The sequence below is a fragment of the Drosophila takahashii genome, chromosome X, assembly GCF_030179915.1.
Source record: "Drosophila takahashii strain IR98-3 E-12201 chromosome X, DtakHiC1v2, whole genome shotgun sequence".
Classification (NCBI taxonomy): Eukaryota; Metazoa; Arthropoda; class Insecta; order Diptera; family Drosophilidae; genus Drosophila; species Drosophila takahashii.
In genome coordinates, this window is record NC_091683.1 from 1,535,449 (window position 1) to 1,558,423 (window position 22,975).

A 22,975-nucleotide genomic window follows, 5' to 3' on the forward strand; every position below is an offset into this window, starting at 1 on the left:
GTTTGATTTTGATTATAGCTAATTTTTATAGCGGAGTCTTACTTACACAAAGTCTAAACTCGAGATGACTACAAAGTAATCAAAAGTAAATACAACCACTAGTAGTACTTGGTTTGCAGCACACGAACAAATAAGATAAGTGAATGCAAATGTGTTTGATTTGCTTAAACATTAGAAGTACTTTGCATTTCATGCTTTTATGAGCCAGTGCTTTTTCGAGTCTCTCTCATAATTTAGCTGATTATCTTTCTGCATTATCTACCTTTTTGAGTGAGAACGTGTTTTAAAGGGCTGCGTTTTCTGTAGATCAGCAGTCAGTGGAGCTTCAGTCTCGCAAGGGGTGATATATAAATCGCTTAGCGCGGAATTCGAGTAGAATCTATAATTTTAAATGTAATTTAATTAAGAATTTAAAGATAATTTTCTTCATATTTAAAGATAATTTTCTTTTCATTCGCAGATAATTTCATTTATGTACACAACTCGGATAACCAAACATTAACACCATATTAGTCCTCAAAAATGGGGATAATTATGGAATAGGCAGGCGATTTCCATAGGAATATATCACTCGCAATGGAGAACAATTACACGGACGTACTGTACCAGTACCGTCTCGCCCCATCGGCCATCCCCGAAATGGAAATGGAACTGGTGGGGCAACAGCGCCACCTGCCGGTGAACGACTCCCAGCAGTTGGAGCTTCCCGACTACGGTAACGCCAGTCTGGACTACGCCAACTTTCAGCAAATGGACGGTCCTTGTCGCACGGAGGACAACAATATCAGCTACTGGAACCTCACCTGCGATTCCCCTTTGGACTACGCCATTCCGCTCTACGGCTACTTCATGCCCTTCCTGCTGATCACCACCATCATCTCGAACTCCCTGATCGTCCTCGTCCTGAGCAAAAAGAGCATGGCCACGCCCACCAACTTTGTACTGATGGGTGAGTAGAGTATAATGAGCTGTTCACTGGAATGAAACAGATATCTATTAGTTAAAATTTTTATTGGTATGAACGAACCTCTGAAAATGGTCTTTTATATTCTCGCTTTTATGTAAACATCTATAGCAATTTTGTTAAATAATTTAAAGTTAAAACCCCGCGCCGCACACCACTCATTGGGCCCATTTCGATTTTCCCCATTCAGACGCCGCCGCCTTCAATGATTATTATTTATTGTAGCCTTGTAGTCTTGCAGAGGGTATTGTAATTTCAGTTAGAAGTTTGAAACGCAGTGAAGGGGAAATTTTCGACCCTATAAAGTAAATATATTATCGATCAGTATCACTATATAACCATGTCCGTTTACTTGTCCGTTTTGTTGTCCGTTTGTTCGTCTGTCCGTTTCTTCACTAACTAGATAGATAAGCTTTATAACTTTAATAATACAACTTTTTATTTACATAAATGAAATAAAATTTAGCCGCCAGGGTATATAAAGTTCGGCTTGCCAAAGTTAGCTGCCTTTCTTGTAATTCCATGTCGCCCTTTTGGCGCTTAATGTGCCCCAATGTTAAATCAGGCAGAACTTTTGTGAGATTTCAAAAAGCTGACAATGTGCGTGCTCCTTAAAAAAAACACCCTCTTACCCCGTCCCAAAGGATACATCGCGTAATGCTGAGATATTCTAATAGCGTGTGTAATGCTAATGGTTTCGAAGTCTGTCGATGGGAAAGACCAAACTGGCTGCATAACTTTTCTTGAAAGATTATAAAAAAGATTCCAAGCAAAAGCCGAGGAAATTAAGATTATTGGTTTGGATGAACACAAAATTAAAAGTAAAAATCTAGAAAATACTTAGAAACTAAAAATAATTTATATATTATGATGTAATCTAAGTATATCAATCTGTGGAAAATCTTCGGGTTAGTACAGTTCAGTACATATTAAAATTTTAAAGTATTCCTCTTGTGCGCCGTTGCTGTCGATGAGTTGGGGTTGGTCACCCTTTGACCGCCGCCTGGACCATTCTGGACCGCCCACCACCCCCCGGGTGTCAGGAGCAGGCCAAGGCTAATCGCATTCGGTTCACATGACAGCGGACCAAACGTGAAATGAACTCAGGCCCTGCAGCAACGGCAGCAACCACAACAGAAATGACTTCAAATACACAAGCAAAGTGTGGATACAGCACTGTAGCAAAATTTGCGCAATAAGTGTCACAATTTGAGTTAATTCTGTAACTGAAACTGAGATCAAAATAATATTATTTTTAATTTTACATATTATGTAAGCAGTAATTTCATAATATTATGGATAAAACCTTTTCTGCCTACAATTATTTAACTTAAATCTATTTGTTTAAAAACTCAAGTATCAATTCGATATTCTACATTCCAAATGACGACTGGCAAGTCATCAAATTGATCATTTGTTCTCTCTGTAACTAGGCAAGGGTGCAGGATAGCCACAGAAGTCTGTCATTCCGATGAGTCAGTCAGTTAAGAGCATTCGCTCGGTTCAAATGTCACTGAGATTGATTATTTGATTTATTTTGCAAGTTGCAAGTGTAATACATATCATCAGTAGGATCAGTTATTTATTTATTTCCTTACCAAATTGAATTATTACTTATTCACTAGTATACGTAGTGTTTTCGATAGGTAAATAAATCGCTTATTTAAATAAATCGCTCATATTAATTAATTGAAAATCCGACAACACAATTTGTTATTTGGAGTTGTCAATTGTTTGTTCACAAATGAAACCTGAACTTTGACAGAATCAACACACCCAATTTACCCTGTTTGGCTTAGGAAAGCGTGAATAATTGATCAGCGAATCGATTATAAGCTCTAAAATCAGATTACAAATGCGACCAAAAATTGGTACAGACAGACGGGCCATCAACATTTCCATGCTCACATCCGAATTTCTGTCCAATCGCACAATCAATTTACATTAAAAATCATCAATTGCTTTGCATAAGCATTACCATAATTTCCAATTTATAATTTCCACTTTCCCCCTCTCGTTCTCGCCCCCTAGGAATGGCTATATGCGATATGCTGACTGTTATATTTCCGGCACCGGGCCTCTGGTATATGTACACATTCGGCAATCATTATAAGCCCCTGCATCCGGTATCCATGTGTCTGGCCTACAGCATTTTCAATGAGGTAAGTCAACAAAGACGTAAAATATCTACCGGCCACCAGATTTTGCACTTTGAGAAATTTGTAAGGTTTTCTGAATTTATTTTTAAGGCGTTTTTAAACTGGTTATGTTTTTAAAATTTATACAATAGAAAGAAATGATTTTTTCAACGGTTTAAAGGTAAGAGATATGCAATTATCTCATTTATTGGTGAAGCCCCACGTTGGGCGCCATATGTCCAATTCAACATGTTCAGTATGCCTTTGCCAGTGTATCTTCTTCTCCCATGTATTTTCTTGCCACAAACTAATTGCCAAGGCTGGTCAAACTTGCGGGAAAAGCAAGAAACTGTTTGCGTTGGCTTCTGGCAACGTTTATACCCCTCGATTTCCATGCCTCCACCATTTTCGGGGAAGATGCGACGACGCTCATTGACCTAAATAAAATGCTCGGCTGGAACATTTTGTCTTCTGTTCTGTTCTGTTCCCTTCCCTTTCCCGGACTCATTGCCACTCTTACTCCATTGTCTCTCGCTGATGAACGACGCTTTGTTTTGGATCCCGTCGCGTTATCGTTATCGTTATCGCATTTGCTGCCACGTTACATTTCCCCTGCCTGCCGTGATTCTCCCTTTTGTGTGTGTCATTTCTGTCAGCATAATGAAAAAATGAAAAACGCTGCTAGTGCCACTTGCCATTTGCCACCTGCTGCCCCTCGAGCCGGGGGAATCCCCATTCCCACCCATCAACATTCACATTCACATCCACATCCACCCATTCATTCAGCCATTCACAACACTTATTCATTCGAGAGAGCGTTTTTCCACCAATACCATGCAAACTCCAAGCTTTCCTTGCTTTTCCTGCTGCCCTTTGCCTTTGCACGTTTGCCTTGATTAATCAACATTTTCAATTTATGGCACTCGAAGGGCGCGGCGGAATGGGGTTCAGGGGATCGGTGCTTTAGGGGTTGGCAAAGCAAAACTGTTTACTCACTTCAATGGAGTAGTGTCAAGCTGATAAAATGCCCACCCCCTACTCCTTGGTTATAAGCATAAGCCCCCAGTCCCTAACAAAGCCAGAAGGCATAGTGGTTCATTTAAAAGAATTGGTTTAGCATTTTAATATAAGATAGGCAAAATAGTTCTCAGAGGTTTTACTCTTAGAAGGTTGTACCAATATGCAAATGTTAAATTATGTTTTCTCCTATGTAATGGACGAAAACTCAACATCTTAGGCACTTTTTAAAAATGAAATCAATTAATCAAATTTCAACAATTTTTTTTTAAAGAAATTTTATTTTTTTTTTAGTTATTGCAAAATTAAAGTTTAAACAAAATAATTACTACTTGAGATATCGCAAAAGTAACACTAAAATCGAAATATCGATACAATAAAATCGAAATATCGATAAAATAATAAAATGAAATCGTTATAAAATTTTTAACAATTTTAAGTTTTAACAAAAAATATCGAAAAAGTAGCAAGTATAAGCTGCAATTTTTTAAGGCGCTAATATCGAAATTTCGATAGAATAATTCCCACTTACGCACTTTAAACAAAAATATTTTTTAACGACCTTTGCCCCACTGTGCTGGCTCATTGTAGCTACGTGCTGTTAGTGGACTCTCCGGGGATTTGTACCAGCTAAATTCCATGCTGTGCTGGATGTCTAGATGGATTCCAAGGGACGGGGAGGAAGCAAGGATTGCTGAAGAGATTGACTGGGCTGCTTGGCAGGGAGGGCAAAGGCAAAGGCAAAGCGAGACTATCTCTGCGTATGACTGCCATAAAATTCAACTCACATCCTGCGAGGCGGCGGCACTCCTCATTTCGGTAATAACCACCAGGCGGCCATTGCAGCGTCAAAGTTGAAGATTCCGTTTCATTTCCCCAGAATGTTTGTGCTCCGGCAGCACGTTCCTCCCCATTCCCCTTCTACTGCCACCGAATGGTGCGCATAATGACCATGTTAATGTAAAAAGGAGGCAGAGGGAGGGCAACCGTTTCATTGTAAAATATCCAGGCGAGTTTATCTGGCCATGTCAGTGTAATTGCAGCCCAGTCAGACACATAAACCGGATTAGGCCACAGATTGTGCATTATATGGCTAAGTCCGATGTCAGACCAACAGAAGCGAGAGCTCATGGAGCGCCTGTCTGCCGCAGAGCCACACTCATAATGGACCATAAATGGAGCAGACACCTGTACAGGTGGAGGCCATTTTGCCGTTTGCCATTTGCCAGTTACCAGAATTTCAGATGTCGCATTCCAGACTTCTTACTTCTTACTGCTTACCGCTGGCTAATGCAGTTGAGTGCCACAAATCCGATTTCGCAGACAGGCTAAGGAATGACTTTGGGCCAAATGGTGATTTACTCACATATCGTGTTCTATACGTGTTCTTGTCTTGTCCCAATTCCCATTGGTATGTGGCTCTTAATATGGAAATTTAAATTGTTAATCGATGTGACTGCAGCAGTAAACACAGGTCTCTAACTTGTAGAGTTGGGATTAAATCAAATGAATAAATTATTCAAGAAATTTATTGTTTTTTAACTTAGCCTAACCGGTCATTGGGAAAACAAAATAGTTTTTTAGCTTACTTTAACCTCCAGTTAACTTTTGCCGGCAGACAGCAGACAACAAACCTAACCTGACATCGAGAAAATGTTTTTTAGCTTTATTTAACAACAGACAATAGCCCTAACCTTACTTTTAAACCTTAATTTAACCTCAAGTTAACTTTTGCTGACAGACAGGAGACTACGAACCTAACCGGACATTGAGAAATCGGCCTCTATTAACTTTTCGCCTCCCAAAAATATGCTACAAGCCAGAAAACTTTAACAGCGATACTAATCCGCACTGCAAACTCCTACTTACATTCCCATATTTTTGCTTACAGATTATGCCAGCGATGTGCCACACCATCTCCGTTTGGCTAACTCTGGCCCTCGCCGTGCAAAGGTAAGTGTGCAATTAGGGCAATAAAAGTGAGACCACCGCCCTTAGCAGGTCTGTCTACCCAGTTGAGATGTAACTGAAACAGTGGATGACTGACTCTCGTTGACTTGTCAATGGCTGCCATAAATCAGTTTTTGTGTGGGTAAAAGTAAAATGTCAAAGCCTTGAGGGCGAAAAAAAGCAAACAAATTGCCTTACCTTGGCGAAGTCAGCGTTGCGTATGAGTAATGCGAGTGACAATCAATCGATTCCCTTCTCTAACCACATTGCACTGGTCTTTAAACCGAAACTTGAACAATAAATTTCACCCTAGATTCATGGAATATTTCAAGAGTCCACAAAATTATGAGGATGGCGTTTTGTTCTATTAACTCTCATGTGTGGGATCCATAAATTTTACAGTTTTGCAAATAAATTTGCAAAGTGGAGTGGTTGCTGAAGAGGACCGACAAAAAAATAGTCATAAATATTTGGGCCATTGTACGACTTTGGGTCGTTTTCAAGTAGTCAAAGCCGCGGTTGTGGACTGGTGGTTGGTTTATGCACCACCAAATAGCTAAATAATATTTATATATATGGAAAAAAGATGAAGGAGGAGGCTGAAGAGGAAGAGGAACCGGTAGAAGAGTCTCTCTAAAATGCGTTGAAAATTGCCCGAGGAGAAATAGCACGATAAAAACATTCAGCATTCAGCGTTTATTGCTATTATTGTTGTTGTTGTTGCTGTTGCTGCTGCGCCTGTTGTCAACTTATTGTATTTCAAGTGTTTTTATGGCCCTTGCTAATGGACGGGGTAATGTGGGAAAGTGCGAACTGAGTGAGTGAGTGACACTCTTCATAAAAATTTCATATAGCAAAAATGTATGCTGTATGTAGGTTGCCGCTATTTTTTTTGTTTTGCCCATATAAAGTACGAGGCCCATTGGCATTCTTTTGAAAGGAGCTTGAGCGGATAGATGAGAGTGGAACTGCACACAAAACAGTTTATAGGTCAAAATCACTAATAAAATAGTGAAATTAGTAATAAATTGTGAGCTGAAAGTTCCTTTAAATAATTATTTTAACTTTGATTTTGCACATTAAAATGTGGCTAAAATAGTAATAATAAATAAAAAACAAATATCAAACAGGCAAATCATAAAGTTTTTCAAAGAAAGCTTTAAAATTCAGAGATTTTGGCAAGGGTATAAGGTATTAGGATAAAAATCAGGACTGCCACTCATGGGGTAATCCCCAAAAGAAAAAAAAGGATGAACGGAATTTGCCTTGTCTTGTTATTTTATTTAAAATCTTTTTGTTTTGCGTAACATGTCTATCGGTGGCAAATTCCCAAACATAATATCTCGTTGAGGCCTGTTTCAGACATGTTCTACTTGATTGATTTATTGTGGCTGTTAATTTTATTTGAGGGTTGTTTTCACAAGGTTTTTTCCTTATTTAAAGGGTCATTCTGTCTTAGGACAAAGTAACTAAATGGTTAAAATTACATAAAAAAAAAGGGGAAGAGAATACATTTTATTTATGTATTAATATCAATTCCATTTAGGACTAAACGCCCTTGGAGTTCTGCGCTTATGTTAGTGAGGGAAACCTTGCTGCGAAATTTAATGAAATCCCCGCTTGACAAAGGTTCAATGAAAGATTGATTGAAAACCATTTTCGAGTGGCCATAATTATGCGCATAAATTAGACCAACACCATCTGAAGGATGGTGGCGTCCCCACCCAACCCCAACCATCAAGTCGCCAGCATCAAAGTCTGTTCGATTTTCGGATTGCAAAATTATTTATGGAGTGGGTGGCTTTCATTCTTCACAGGAAGCGAATTCATTCTTTGGCAGGACAGGACAACCCCACCCCTCTGACAAATTACTCAAATTATGAAATTACAAAGCGCCAACTTGATTAGCTTTTCAGATGTCTTTTGATTTTGCTTTTGCTTTTTCACGGGGTCGTCGGCGGAGGAGGTGACTCAAATTAGGATTTGGCCAATTCGTTGTCACTACATTGCCTTCGTAAATTCGCACCTGGGGAAATTGGTTTATCTTCCGTCGACGTTGCCATAAAATTATATTAGGCAAATGCGTTTAAGACGCCCGCTCTCGTTAGCTGATCTTAATGCCTTGACAGCAAGGCTTCTTTAGATAAAAATAAATAAAAAGCACACACCTGCCTGACAGGCCGGGAAATAAACCGCATCAGATAAAGTCCATTACTGTTTAATAGCAGCTATAAGTGGTGTACTCCAATTGGTTGTTCCAATTCCTACTTGAAAAATTTTATAAATAAAACGTAAATCGACAATTTTTTTTGTAGGTTAAGGCAAAAAAAAAACTTTCTTTTATATACCAGAAAGTGCATCCAAAGAAAATTCCTATTTTTCCTAATTTATATATATTTAAAAAATACTACAAATAACAAAAAATATTCCTAGCTTTCCGCCAAAAAACATCACACAAAACCGAAAAATTTGTACAATTACTTAAAAAAAATACCAATAAAAAATACTACTATTTTAATCTTTCTTTTATCCCTGCTCCCCAGATACATCTACGTGTGCCACGCCCCCATGGCCCGCACGTGGTGCACGATGCCGCGTGTGCGACGGTGCACGGCCTACATAGCCCTGCTGGCCATCCTCCATCAGTTGCCCCGTTTCTTCGATCGCACCTACATGCCCCTGGAAATCGAGTGGAATGGGAGCATGACTCAGGTGTGCCACTTGGAGACGGCGATGTGGGTGCACGAGTATATCGGCGTGAATCTGTACTATACCAGCTACTATCTGTTTCGGGTGCTGTTCGTCCACCTTCTGCCCTGCATCATCCTAGTGACGCTAAACATCCTGCTCTTCGCAGCGATGCGGCAGGCGCAGGAGCGACGAAAGCTTCTGTTCCGCGAGAATCGGAAGAAGGAGTGCAAGAAGCTAAGGGAGACCAACTGCACCACTCTGATGCTAATCGTGGTGGTTTCGGTCTTCCTCCTGGCCGAAATTCCCATTGCCGTCGTCACCGTAATGCATATCGTCAGCTCGCTGATCATCGAGTTCTTGGACTACGGCCTTGCCAACATCTGCATCATGCTCACGAACTTCTTTCTGGTCTTCAGCTATCCGATTAATTTCGGTATTTACTGTGGGATGTCGCGTCAGTTTAGGGAGACCTTCAAGGAGATATTCTTGGGCAGGCTAATGACCAAGAAGGACACCTCCACCAAGTACTCGATCGTCAATGGAGCACGCACCTGCACCAACGAGACGGTCCTCTAGTAATTGGTGATGTTGGTGCCGCGGCGGGGCAGCAGCGACCACCGTAGAGGTGCCAGCACTACTAGAACCACCACCACAACCACAATTATCGGTGGTGGTGGGGAGCCCACGCAGCAGCACCAGCATCTGGTAACGACGCATCACCTGCAGACGCATCCACAGCCGACCCATCAGCAGAGAAGGGTCAGCACCATGGACATCATCAGCGAGGAGCGGAATGTCTAGATTGTAGAGCTTGAAAAAATATCAATATTTTGATATTTATCGATATTTTTCAAACAGTTTATGATAATTTAAAATATCGATTCAAATATATCGATAATTTGCAAGCTCTTATTGATTCGGAAGTTCGAAAGTGATTGGGTGCACGTATCAGAAACCCCAATTATCGGCTCCCATATTTGAAATGTTTCATAAGTTTCGGTTAACAGTCTACAGTCTTAATTTCATTGCAATTGCAAAGGGTAGCATAAATCAAAGAAAAAAAAAAACGTAAGAAACACCATTAGCCCCCCATACATTCAAAAATAGAGCTGAGTAAGAGTAAGGTTTCAGGAGCTAAAAATACACAGGACATTTTCAGATAAAAATACTAAAAATATACCAACATCAGAGAAAGATTATAATCCAGATAAGGAAATGTTTAATCTCTTGCCATTAAGCGATTTTCACTTTTCAATAAAAAGAGATCTTTTAGTGAAAAGTGAGATTTGATTAATTGCTAAATTGCCTGCATAATACCCATATACCGAATACTAAATGTCTGTTCTAGTTCCCCAATAAGACACAAGTTGGTCCACTTGAAATCTGTGTGTTTTTTAATGTGCGTTGTTGTCTCATATTCATAGTAAACGTAAGGCGTTCTGCAGAATATAATAAGTCTTTAAGGAAGTGATAGCTGACAAAATAAAGTGGGGGGGAACGCGAAAATTCACAACAATAAAATAATACTATGACATAATACTAGATATAAGAAAAATACTTACAGGAAACTAAAGAGTTACAACTACCGGAATACATAAAACAAAACCGAATGATTGAATTCAAATAATTAGCAATGATGATAATTAATGTTCGTTACTAAGGTAAAAATTATTATTTCTGAGCATTTGTAAAATATTTTTGTAACCTAATCAAAGTTCTTAAGAGTAGCTAGGTTTTAGGGTTGGAAACTCGTTTAAATTCGTAAACCTTTTGAGCCCCAGAGTTTACCGATTTAAATGAAATGAACATAGCATATAAGAAATCAGTCGTAACGAATTTCAATTTGATGTTGTAATATTTTTTTTCTAGTGTAAAGAACAAAATAATGTTGATATGTGTACAACTGATTTACAGTTACAGTGTAGTTTCTAAATTTAAGCGTAATTTAAGTGTACAAGTGAATGAGCCAACTATAACTAAACCCAATAACTGCACTAACTCAGCAAACACAACTCTGTAAACTGTGTAGCCTAACTATATCTGAAAGTTGTCTGTCTGAATGGGATGTGTTAAATATTTATATATGTATTTTTGGTGACGACAGCTTCGGTTTCTGCTTCATCTGATTACGATTACGATAACGATTATGATTATGATTTTGTACATACATATATGACGACGGTGCATCCAATAATCTATAAATATATTAATTAAATGTCACCAGATTGCGTTTTGCTTTGGACTACATTTTAGATTATTGCGATTAAACTTCAGTAAGTATATTTCGGGGACTTCCAGATTAATTGAGAACCAAAAAAAATGTTACTTTTATTTGTGGATAAATACTTGTGTATTTTATTTGGAATATTTTTGTATTTCATATTTAAATTAAATAAAGAAACTTAGTATATAAAAAATATTAAATGGCATGATTAAATTTGAAAACATTTGAATGAAGGTGGAAAATATTAGATAGTTTACAAATCAAAAATCCATATTAAAATCAAAGTTTAAAATTATTAAATTTCATATTTTCACAATGAAAATGATTAACTTATGAATTATTTAATTTAAATATAAAATCTTGGGACATACTTCTTTCTCTAACAGTGAAGTAGTAATATTTATTTATTTAATTTAATGAAATGACATTAAAACAAGCGACATTGTTTTTTTGGATTATGCGACGAGGGACAGCCGAAAGCCTCTAGGAAAGGCTCGAAATTGAGAACCGCGTCATTGACCCTTTGTCTATCGCTGCCATGCTCCCTGCTGTCCTCCCCAAGATCCGATGAGGAGCAGAAGAACTGGGCAAAGTTGAGAAAGAACTGCTGCCTTTGGGCGATCGATCCACTGCCATTGCGATCCCTTTGCCCATCTGTTTGGGCGGTGTCAAAATACGCTGAATAGGCCAATTCCAGGCCATTCAAGTCGGCGAACTTCTCGTCTCTTTTGTTGCCGCCGAACTTTTGATTCAGGCAGCTCAACTCCTGCTGGAATCTCGGATTCCTCTTGAGTTGCCTACTCATCGTAGAGCTGATCGTTCCACGCGAGTTGAAGATCACCGCCTCCGGATCGAAACCATGGGTTAGCTCGTGACCCAGGATGAATCCAAGAGAACTATACGTGAGTATTTGCTTCTGATCGGGTATATAGAGTGGAGGTCCTAGGAGGGACAAAGGTACGATAAGCATATTGTGATTGACTATATAGAAGGGCGAGGCATAGGTGCCAAACTGATGCGCTATAACGGGGAGCAAACTGTGTTTCGAGGGAAGATGGGTTACCAATAACAATCTATTCACGCGCCTCTTCTGCACACTCGAGTGTTTCAAGCCCGTCCAGAGATTGCCAAAATAATCCGAGGAATTTAGACGAACATCTCGGTAGTGCCGATTGATGCGTCGCTCTAAAGTCTCATTTGAACACTTTCGCGGCAGCACACTCAAACGGAGTGTCATTCGTTCCAGCTTAGAGAGTAAAAACTGCTGTGTTTGCCGTGAGAAATTATTTCTATTCGCTCGAAGTTTCTGTCCAAAGCGCTGCTTGAGTTCATTGAAAATTCCCTGCAGCACAGATTCCTCCTTCAGTCTGGGGTGATTCCTTTCGATCAACCAGACGGCCGGATGGGTGAGAAACTGTCTGCACTGCTCGGCACACTCCACGCGTTGCATTATGAGCCAGGAGGAGTCAGTAGTCCTCGGTCCCTGGATCATCTTCAATCTCAGATAAATGTAGATAAGCAATACGCGGTGAGAAGTGTGGGCCAGCAAATTAGCCAGATATATGACAGAAGCGTAGTAGGGTTCTTGCGGCCAGGGCAGCATCCAAAACGTTGGGGGAGCCTGGACATCGTTCTTATCATTCGTATCCCAATAACTTTGCATTTGCCTTTCCAGGCCACTCACTTCGGTCCAAATCGATTCCTTATTCAACTGAATATGTCTCATTTTTGGCATGTCCTCCCACAGAAGATCGAAATCCTGGCGACTCATAAGCTCCCTATTCGTCTCGTTGGCATTCCATTCGTCTTCGCGGGTTATTAGCAGCATCCAAAAAAGGAACATATCGGAAGAGCTCTTGATTTCCACCAGAGGCTGATAACGAAAGGCGGCAATCAGGCCCACAATCAGCTCCTCATAGCCGAGAATGGGTATATATATCAGCCTTTCGAGGGTCCTCAGAGCCATATCCTTGGTCAAGGGTTGCCGACAGGAGGTGTAATAGTCTCTGAGCAGCTGCTGAAATCCAGGTTCATCCTCGTCTTTTTTTCTGGATTTTATTTTTATTCAATTATTATTTATTTTATAAAATGATTTAAATAATTTACTTACTCAATTTCCAGCAACGCAGCAAGCTTCTCGTGATAATTGTAGTCCAACTGATCCAGATAGTTTTGATACGGATCGCCGGCATGAATTGTCGACCAGTTGCCGCAGGCGGCTTTATAGAAATTTGTACAGGGATCTAACTGCTGCGGATCTGACTTTACCAAACTTTTATTTAAAAAAAAGCCGAGGAAAATGGCCAACGATCGATGCAGTTCGAAATGCATGACTGGAGGCGTTACACTAAACTAAATACACTAAATACAGCTCACTTGAAAGTAGTTCAGGGGTTATCTCCGCGCATCGAAGGCAATATGCTCATCAGACGATTGTGGAATCCCCGGAAAAAAGTACCGATTCAGACACACTCATTCATTCTTATTAGGTAAGTAAAACACACCGAAATGAAATACCTAGCAAATATTTAATAATTAAAGAATTCATAGTTTTAAATATTTATTTGTATTTTATATGATTTGGAAATGTTTATCGCAGAAACACTCTTTGCATATAAACTTTTATGGAAACACAAAAGTGCACGAAAAAAAAATTAACAAAAGATCAGATAAAGATAAAAATATTCATATTATTTTGATTTGAATAAAGATTATGTTTATCTTATTTAACATTATTTATTAAAAAATACTAAAATATCGTATTAAATTTGACATAAATCACAGAATTAAACCTATTTCATATCAAATTTTATTCTGTGTGGGTCAAGTGCGATGAGGATCACAGCAAATAGGGTGGCGACACTTTTTCATTTATATTTTATTTGTTTTTATGTTTAAACGTTTTTTTTATCAAAGTCATGAGACTTTCGGAATTTGCTGTCCATTTCTTCGAAAGACTGTGGACGGTCGTCGTAGGACAGAGGAATCTAAAAGCTGAATTAAAGAACCTGTGTCCCTACTCAAGTTTTCAGATGAGATAGCAGCTATTTATAACAGGCGGAACGGGTGGGTACTTTGTGTGTCTGGGAGGAATTTACAATTTTAAGCCTTTTTGGGGCCCTAAAGTGTTGGCCACGCAAAATGCCGCACAAGCCTCATTTATTTTACTCAAAATTGATTGACGCCTTCAACACACAACATCACATCACACACGACGACGACCCAGTCTCAGAAAGGCATATAGACACAGTAGTCCACGGTTAAGCGATACAACCAATATAATTGGATTTTTCTTTATTTTTTAACTTTGAATGCTAATAATGTTAAATTAATCTTAAACTAATGTAAATTTAATATTTATGAAATTTAAAATTGGGCAAGACATCGATTATGTTTATTATAAACATGATACCCTTAGTGGGTACTTATAATTCCCAACTAGTTCTAAAGTGTTGTGGAGTAAAATCAGTAGGTAAGTTTGTGAGGATGTCTAGAACTACCCTCTATTTACAAATTTAATTGGAGATTAAAAAAAATTGTTTTCACATTATTTTCATTACTGTTATCCATCTCCAAACGTATAATAAGAACATTATAGCAAGGACCCACTGTACGTGAGTGTGTAAAATCAACACAGAGACAATGAGCGGGCAGCAGATAATCAATCAGAAAGCTGCTTATTGGCTTTTCAAAATGCGTCTAAGAAAATAAATAAAAGTTAAAGCGACAATGTGGCATGTTGTGCCCCAGTCCGTGCCCCATCATCCTCTCCTCAGTAGAAGACTACTACTCGATGTGTCTGGTGATGGCGAGCGAAACAGAGAGAAAAGGAAAAACAAGTTTAGTTCAATCCAATTTTGGGCAAAAACATACAAGGTCCAGAAGGCCTGACCTAATGCCGATTTAATGCTGCGTGTGGCTTATGTCTGTCTGTCTAAGTCCCCTCCATTATGCCTTCTTCACATATCCGCCCTGTATCTGTATCTGTATCTGAGCCATATCCCCTTAACCCCATCCCATATATCTCTCCTCGATAAGCTCGTATGTGCGTAAGCTCGCTGTAATGCCCAAGTATCGATGGATGCGTATAATCAAAGGCAATTAAGCCCTTCAGCCAATGCTAATTAATTTTCAATATAATTTATGCACGCCCGCAAAAAGCAGCCGTAATCCGTTGATTAGTTTTGTGAGAGACTGTGCATATCCTGTGGATGTAAATCATTTGTCTAAACTATTGAGTTCCGCAAAAATAAAGCTGGCATAAATACACCGTTTACCTAACTAAATGAATGTAGAATAATGATGGTGAAAAAGTACCAAAATGTGTAAATGCACTTTGGTTGTGATTATTAATACCTATCAAAATGTAGAAGAAAATTTTAAAATTGGGCCATTCTTAAAAAAAGTTATAAACAAATGCATTCCATTATTGCAAGCAGTGCAAGCAGTCGATTTATTGCTTACATAACTTCATCTCAAGGTTCCAAGGTTAGGTACAATCAATTTGAAATTTACAAAATTCTCGAATCTCTTCTCAGATGTGGGAACCAAATCCTTAATCGCTGTTATATTTAAACCAGCCTGGGACTCCTAGTTTTCCGTCTCCGATTCGACCCGAACTTTTATTTTCCACTGGCTGTCTGCATTTAAATCGTTGTAAAATCTTACAGTCTGCAGACTGGGACTATCCAAATCGTCCAGAAGATTCGCAACATCGTCTACATGGTTAGCGGTGAAAAAGTGTCCATTGAAATGTTGGAGGTGTCCCAAACGCAGACCAGCTTTTAAAAGGATCCACAATTTTAAACGGATTTTCCTTCTTTCGTCTCCGCTTTGACCGAGAGTTCTAAACCTTTTATAAATATCACCGAAATGGGTGGGTTCGATGTTAGCTCTTAGAAATTTATGCAGTTCTTTTCCCGTTAGACCTGACGACATTTTTAAAAAGGCTTTCAAAAAGTATTCCGAACAATTTTGTTTTCTTCGTTTGTGTAGTTTCTGACACTTCCGGAAAATGCTACTAATTGCGTTTAGATATTCAGGAAATAATAATTGACCGCAAATTCGGAGCAAATCGCATTTTCCAAGGTCTGTCGCTCGATTTACACTTCAATGCTTTAATTTTCCGGAACTCACCGCCTTATTCAGCAATTTGAATAACCCCACAAGCCACGCGAATTAATTGGAACTAAGTTCTTCAATTTATGGCTGCAGTTGTCATTTTTCAGCGGTTTATGGACATTTCGGGAATTAAGTTTGATTGCGGACAATATAAACCATCGGTTTCATGGTTTATTTATTTTGTTATTTTAAAAATTTCTTAGTATACCACAAAATGAGTTGTGGCAGCTGATTAATTAATATAAATGGTCAAACATTTCTGTTTAATACAAAATTAAATGTTCCTTCTTGCAAATGCAAACTGGTCTTTTTATGAGGGCAGGTGTAATCGCAATCATTGTCCGATAGCTGCGGGTCATTTATCATCCTTAAATAGTCCGGCCATGACTATCGACTATTCGGTTCGGGGTGTCAACCAATGACTCTGCACATTCCACCCAAAAGTATGGTATATAGTGCTCCTCTGAGAAGTTCACGTATGGCAGGTCAAGTGGCAAATTATGCACCGCACTTTCAGGGGTTCATAAATAAAGAACTCTATTCACGAGTGCACCAGAAGAAAACATTTAGTATTAATTAAGTTTTAGAACTATAGTGCGGACAGCAACTCAAGGAAGAATTGACGTGTGCCCAATGCAAGATAGGCGTGTGACCGCAGGCATGCTTTCTAACTTTATTATTTATATTATATATTTTAAAATATTTATTTCAGTGCATAAATTCGAGGGTGAATGCCTCCAAATATTTTTGACATCCGACCATGCGGTCAGTCATTAGCTTCCCACTATATATGAGTGTATATGGGGTGGATATAGTAGTGGACATAGTGGATATAGTCACGAACCCGCAATCAAAGGTGTTTCTAATTTATGAATCAACGCAATTAGCTCTAATAACCTCGCCTGTGTCCAAATTAGCTACAAGTATGTGGGCGTGGCTGAGACGAGGAGGGACGTTGACTTAACATTCGGCATTCATTCGCATTTATTAAGTTGAATCGAAATGACAAACGGTTTTGCCGTCGGCCAATGTTCAACAGATGTAGATGATTGTCATAAAGTTCGACGCCACAAAATGAAATCAAATGGGAAATGGCAAAGGAAAACAAGAAACGAAACCAGAATGTGGGCGTAGAGTAAGGGATATGAAACAAATGTGATGGAAAAAACACGACGACTTTGGTAAAAACAATTGGCAGGAAAATAAATTAAATTCAAGTGGTTTATAAACTAAACGGTGTGCAGTGAAAAGAAAATAACAAAACCACACAAAATGTTAACTATTTTGAATATTTTCGATATTAAAATGAAAAATGGCCTCCTTCTTCAAGATATTTAGATAACTCTGTTTTTTTTTATATTTTGCAGTATTTATACTATTTTAATAATTTAAAAAAAATCTTTTTTATATTTTGTATACCTATAATATAACATTCTAACTCCTAAAACTTAATTATTATTTCAAGTGCAGCAATATCCCCAGCATTTCTCGTCACTGCAAACCACAATGACTTTTCATTAATCAGAAACAGGGATCTATTGTAATCGAAGCCGGAACAAAAACAAAGAAGAAAAAAAACATAACCACTGCAAACTAGATTCGTTTGATTTGAATTCTGTTTGATTAGGGACTTTGAGGCATTTTAATTAAAGACAAGGAAAAGTTGGGCGAGAGAAGTTCGCGACAAGTTTAAGTAGTTGTTGTTTTGCTTAACTCGGGCCACCACTGCGTATGCTTAATGTGTGTGTAATTCAACAAACTTTTTGTTCGAAATAGAAAGTGAAACTGAAACGTAGCCAGCAGCAGCAACTTGAATATGCAATTTTAGTCAATTTGTCCAGGCCTCTATCAATTAATTAGTACTCTGAACAAAAAGCTAGGCAACAAACAAGGAATTTCATACGAAATAACATGAAACTCTCAGCAATTGTACTTTGAGTTGTTATTACTTGGACTTGGACTTTCTTGGTCAACTTCTCCTCCTTCCAGTGTCTACGTTGTCTGGGCGATGACAAAAGATTGGGAAGGAAACTGAGAAATAAGAGTGGTCATTAGCGGGATTTTCCCAACCAAAGGACTTTGAATAAATAACACTGTGTTACAAAATCGAACCTTTATATTTTTTATTTATTTATTTAATAAATAGGTATAAATAGATAGATGAAATCGATCTTTTCTTTATTTATTTAGGTTTCTGAAAAAATCAGCCCAAAGTTTAAAAAAAAATATTTTTTCTTTGCAATATTTAAACTGCAATTAAAAAGAAGTTTAAGCAAACAAAAAATGGTAAGAGACATACAGCTGCGGTCAAAATAATAGTAATGCCGTTTAAAAATGGCAAAAAAAAACAGAATGTTGTTATTTTGTTTCTTCTTTTCTTTTTTTACAATCCTTGTTTCCAAGAACAAGAACATTTTTTTAGCAATGACAACGGTCATTAATATTTACTTGGCCTATATTTAAACATTTAATAATTATTACAAGCCCAGCCCAAGCCCGTGCAAAAGGAAAGCTCTTGGTAGATATGACTTGCAGTTAATGTTTTATTTATTTAGAAAAAAAAATTTGGATGTGGCTATTTGGCTACACATTCACAGGTGGAGACACCGAGACACCTCAGACCGACCTGGCCGTGGTGGAGGTGGATGTTGAGCGCGGTGTGGTGGTTCGTGGAGTGCGCGTGGTGCGTGTGGGACGGCGTGTGGTCCTGGGTCTTGGTCTAACTGGCACCCTGATGCAATTCTGCGGCTTGTCGCCTAATTGCAGCTGGCCGCAGCGCCTCTTATCGGTGCGGAGCCAGTCTGAAAAGGGTTTTTTTTTATTTTTAGATTTAAACACTTCAAACAGTATCTCCTCCTTGCAACTACTCACTGTTCTTGGGCTGACTGTGGCAGTTCTGGTTGCGCAACTGGCAATTGTTGGCCAGCACCTTGCACTGCCGGTTGTTGCGGCTCCTCACGCAGATATGCTGACTGGGATTCGGCGTCCTCGGGCAGACGACGGGTCGTGGGGGGCAGGGATTGTAGCAGGGTCTTCGGTTGGCTGGGCCCTCACCCTTCACATTGCGACAGTCAAGGTCGCGGGTGTGCCTCACTCCCTCCGGCGAGCGGAGCACATTGGCCAGCATCAGATGACAGATGTTCTCGAATCGCTGGCACTCTCCCCGCGGAGTCCTTCCGCAGACCTTGGGACTGTTCCTCGAGCAGACCTCTGGGAAGAGCGGACATCTCCTGGGCGTCGTACGACCGGTGGTGGTGGTGCTCGGCGGTCGCCTGGTGCTCGGCGGTTGGGTGGTGCCACTTGCCAACGCAAACAGAAAGACGGTGCCTGATAGGAAAAATATTTAAATAATTAAAAAATATTTAAAAAGTAAGTAGTAAGACTTACCGAAAATCAAAGTCAGTTGATAGCTGCTCATTTTGCCTGTTGAATTATTCTAGTTCTTCAGCTGGTGGAGTTGGAGAAACTTCTGATGACATTTCAACCAACTGTCTGCACTTTTATACCATTAAAACAATAATACGAAACAATACAACTGGGAAGCAAAACCGAAGACGATTCTTCGCGTACACGCGTGGCTTCAGCTTTTGTTTTAAAATTTATTTATTAATATTATTATTAAGAGCCATTTAACCAAGATAAGTGCAGCTGCTAAGGCAGACTATTGGAAAAACATTTCACTGGAGTTGTGAATTAGTTAAATTTGATACTTAAATAAATAAGTAAGAAATACGTAAACATTTAATGAAAGCCCAAAATACATAGTTGAATAATTATAATAATAATGCATTAATTATAATAAATTAATTAATTCCTTTTTAATAATAATAATAATAAATAAAATTTATACTTTATTTCTAATTGAAAAATGTATGGTTATAGTCCAATTTCTATTCTAGACTTGGAAAATAGTTAAAAATTCGACTTTGGATTATTATTTTGATACTTGAGATGTTTACTAAACTAAAACTTACAAAATAAGTTTATAGTATAAAGATATTGGGACTATGTAGACTTTCGATTACTTAATTGATATTGTTATTGAAAATTAAGCAATAAAACGTATGTAAAGCACTGCTCCCCTTTCACATTTTTAAACAAAACCTTGGGCAAACAAGAGAACATATGGTGTTTTCAGCGTAGCAAACATGAACCCCCCGAAAATTGCACATGTTCCATATTACTCCTATATATACTCCGGTTGCTTATCGAAAAAGTATCAATCAATCAGCTAGCCACAGTTGATAGCAACAAAGATCTAAAGATCCTCCTAAGAAGATCCTTCAGAGTTCTCCAGCTAAAATCATGACCAAGATTAGCCTTTGCCTCCTTCTCCTCGTCGTCCTGGCGATCGCCTCCATCCAGGCGGACGGTGACCTGCGACGTCCTTGCCTTGGCCGCTGCACAGGACTCTCCTCCGGAAAGAGCGTGTGCATCCGGAACAAGCAAACGAATGTCTGCACCCGCCTGCCAGCCTGTCGTCTGAGGGAGAAGAACTGTCGCCGTCGTGACAATGGATTGGAACCCATTCGTGAGACCTGCATCACCCGCTGCAGGAACATTCCCGGTTCGAGTGGCGTTGGACAATGTGCCACCCGGCTGCGTCCTCGTCCCCAGAGCGATGGAAAGCGCGTGAGGGAGTGCCAGAGGAGGATCTGTCATGACGACAAGCAGGCCAGTTGCTGGAGGGACCAGCAGGGCGCCTGCATCGTGCAGACCCGCTGCGAGGCCCAGAGGAGGAACTGCGTCCGCCAAACCAATCAGTGGGTGAGGGCCAGCCAGTGGAGCTGTAAGGGCAATGTCGTCGGAGGTGGCATCCGCCGCTGCCGCACGAGGCCCATCATCATCAAGGACTAAGAAGACCCCGCGATTGGCATCCCGGCATTGACCCCCGTGCTTAAACTTACTTTATTTTTTACACACTTTTTTTTCTTGCCTATCTTAGAACGACACAAAAATATAAATATTTCAGTAAAACTTAAATATGATCGCTTTTTTCATTTGTGTGAAATCTTAATCTTAATAGATTTCGTAAAAGTCTAAATGCCATTTGGTTGTGTTTATTAATAATCATCGAAATGGAGAAAGCAATTTTAGAATCGGACCATTCATTAAAAAGTTATGAGCAAATAATGGTGAATGAATGCAAGCAGTGCAAGCAGTCGATTTTCTTCATCACAATTTTAAAATATTTTATATTTGAACTAAATGGAATTCAAAGTATATATTTGTGTATTCCAGCCTGTGGAATTTACAAAGGCCAATTTATTTGTTTTCGAAATGCAACACTTGGGCCTTTTTTTTCTTTTTGTAATTTGCAGCGGAAAAATAAATTAAATAAATAATTAGTTGTGTTTAAATGAACTCTGTTGGGTGTTCACAAAAATATTTATTACAAGTACAATTGCAATTTAAATATTGAAATGAAAGTAGATATTTTCTCGTGTGTGCGTGTGTGACCATTATTTAATTTTACGCCCGTTGACTTCCCGTAACTGGACTGAGTACACATTTTCCAGCCCCTTAATTTAGTTAGGCGTTCAGTTAGTTGTGCTAATGTTTTTAAATTTTATTATTCGCACTTAGCGTGTATATGAATAAATTTGCATTCGGGCAGAAAGGGACGCGGGTATAGTTTTCAAAGCTCAGGGTCGAAAGAGCCAGCATGCTAACAGAATACTGGAAGTGGGAGCCTGACCAGCTGGCAGGTGGATGGCCTTTACCATAACTTGATTCCTTGTGTCCTTTTTACGGCCCACAGCAAAATCAGGTGACAGCAGCAATACAACTATATGCCAAAGTTTAAATACCTTTCAACGTAAAATGTGGTGTATAAATACAAAACAAATTTATTCGTAAGAGTTTCAATATAAATTAAATTTCTAAACTTAAGGGACTGCTTGCACTGCTTGCATTAATTCACCATTATTTCTTCATAACTTTTTAATGAATGGTCCGATTTTAAAATTTTCTTCTACATTTCGATAGGTATTAATAAACACAACAAGAATGGATTTACACTTTTACGAAATTTGTAAAGATGTGGGCTACAGGATTTTTTTCAAAGGAACTTTCTTGAAATCGAGAAATTTCATTATTATATATTTTAAAACCTTGTAATATTTTTTAAGGGTGTAGACTATTTCGTTAACCTGAACTTTCAGTGCATTTTGCAAAGGACAAGAATAACAGTTTGTAGGTGGTGCATGCCAAAGTTCCAAGTGGGCGTCGCGCGTGTACTTAAGCTGGGCTAAGAGGCGGGACCTCCCTTCCCCGTCACCATTTTCCGGATTTCCCGCCCCTTTCGAGTGGCCGCCGCCTGCACAAAGCAGAACTTCTCGTGCTTCACTTAACGTAAGCCGGGGAAAATGTCGCGTGGAAAACGAGGGCAAAAAGGGTTAACGAAGGCTGTGCATCGGTAGGGGAAACACGGGGAAACTAGGGGGGGGCTGCTGACGATTTTAGAGCGTATTTTCTTGCCGCTTACAGAGAAGAGAAATATAAGTCAAGTGGCTCTGATAGCGGAATCAAGTTTCGCGCTTGCAAACACTATCGATAGGTGCATTTAAGCACAGAATTTCTTTCCGGTGAAAAAGATAATAGAGTAGATCACACTGTAATCGATACAGTTTATACTCACATTTGCTTTTGTAAATTCACAAAGCATGGCTGCGGTCACACGCCTATTTTGCATTGGGCACACGACGATTCTTCTTTGTAAAGTCTAAGAATTAAATGCAATTATAATTAATTTACAGAAGATTTCGCAGTATGATTTAACTTTGGTTACCCTCCAAAGAAAATATTTTCTCTATTTTTTAAATGAGATTCTGCATGCATAATTGCATTATCAAAAACGCGAAATTCCTC

At 39.0% G+C, this 22,975-nt stretch overlaps 4 protein-coding genes across 4 annotated transcripts; 2 read left to right on the plus strand and 2 right to left on the minus strand.

Moving 5' to 3' along the window:
- The first annotated feature begins 285 nt into the window (after positions 1-285).
- On the plus strand, positions 286-10,980 carry SPR (Sex peptide receptor). Its single transcript, XM_017143183.3, has 5 exons — positions 286-393; positions 461-949; positions 2,996-3,126; positions 6,011-6,072; positions 8,613-10,980. Exons 2-5 carry the CDS (start codon positions 577-579, stop codon positions 9,334-9,336), a joined length of 1,290 nt encoding a protein of 429 aa, XP_016998672.1. The 5' UTR covers positions 286-393; positions 461-576; the 3' UTR covers positions 9,337-10,980.
- A 243-nt stretch (positions 10,981-11,223) lies between these two features.
- On the minus strand, positions 11,224-13,315 carry frma (fra mauro). The gene is made up of 2 exons (XM_017143076.3): positions 13,095-13,315; positions 11,224-13,032 (listed from the first exon to the last, which is right to left on the minus strand). The coding sequence occupies exons 1-2, from the start codon at positions 13,313-13,315 to the stop codon at positions 11,412-11,414; spliced, it is 1,842 nt and encodes a 613-aa protein (XP_016998565.2). The 3' UTR covers positions 11,224-11,411.
- A 5,406-nt stretch (positions 13,316-18,721) lies between these two features.
- LOC108058377 (uncharacterized) lies at positions 18,722-19,523 on the minus strand. Its single transcript, XM_017143070.2, has 3 exons — positions 19,493-19,523; positions 18,977-19,432; positions 18,722-18,906 (listed from the first exon to the last, which is right to left on the minus strand). The coding sequence occupies exons 1-3, from the start codon at positions 19,521-19,523 to the stop codon at positions 18,722-18,724; spliced, it is 672 nt and encodes a 223-aa protein (XP_016998559.2).
- Positions 19,524-20,410: 887 nt separating this feature from the next.
- LOC108058394 (uncharacterized) lies at positions 20,411-20,962 on the plus strand. Its single transcript, XM_017143087.2, has one exon. The coding sequence runs from the start codon at positions 20,411-20,413 to the stop codon at positions 20,960-20,962; it is 552 nt and encodes a 183-aa protein (XP_016998576.2).
- The last annotated feature ends 2,013 nt before the right edge of the window (positions 20,963-22,975 follow it).

What these genes read in the sequence shown, in the direction of transcription:
- SPR (XM_017143183.3), top strand. Translation starts at nt 577, where the DNA reads ATGGAGAACAATTACACGGACGTACTGTACCAGTACCGTCTCGCCCCA. An exon ending in CACCAACTTTGTACTGATGG is followed by an intron (nt 950 to 2,995) that starts GTGAGTAGAGTA and finishes CTCGCCCCCTAG; the next exon opens with GAATGGCTATATGCGATATG. An exon ending in CCTACAGCATTTTCAATGAG is followed by an intron (nt 3,127 to 6,010) that starts GTAAGTCAACAA and finishes TTTTGCTTACAG; the next exon opens with ATTATGCCAGCGATGTGCCA.
- frma (XM_017143076.3), bottom strand. Translation starts at nt 13,315, where the DNA reads ATGCATTTCGAACTGCATCGATCGTTGGCCATTTTCCTCGGCTTTTTT. An exon ending in GCTGCGTTGCTGGAAATTGA is followed by an intron (nt 13,033 to 13,094) that starts GTAAGTAAATTA and finishes AATAAAATCCAG; the next exon opens with AAAAAAAGACGAGGATGAAC.
- LOC108058377 (XM_017143070.2), bottom strand. Translation starts at nt 19,523, where the DNA reads ATGAGCAGCTATCAACTGACTTTGATTTTCG. An exon ending in TCAACTGACTTTGATTTTCG is followed by an intron (nt 19,433 to 19,492) that starts GTAAGTCTTACT and finishes TTTTCCTATCAG; the next exon opens with GCACCGTCTTTCTGTTTGCG. An exon ending in CCACAGTCAGCCCAAGAACA is followed by an intron (nt 18,907 to 18,976) that starts GTGAGTAGTTGC and finishes AACCCTTTTCAG; the next exon opens with ACTGGCTCCGCACCGATAAG.
- LOC108058394 (XM_017143087.2), top strand. Translation starts at nt 20,411, where the DNA reads ATGACCAAGATTAGCCTTTGCCTCCTTCTCCTCGTCGTCCTGGCGATC.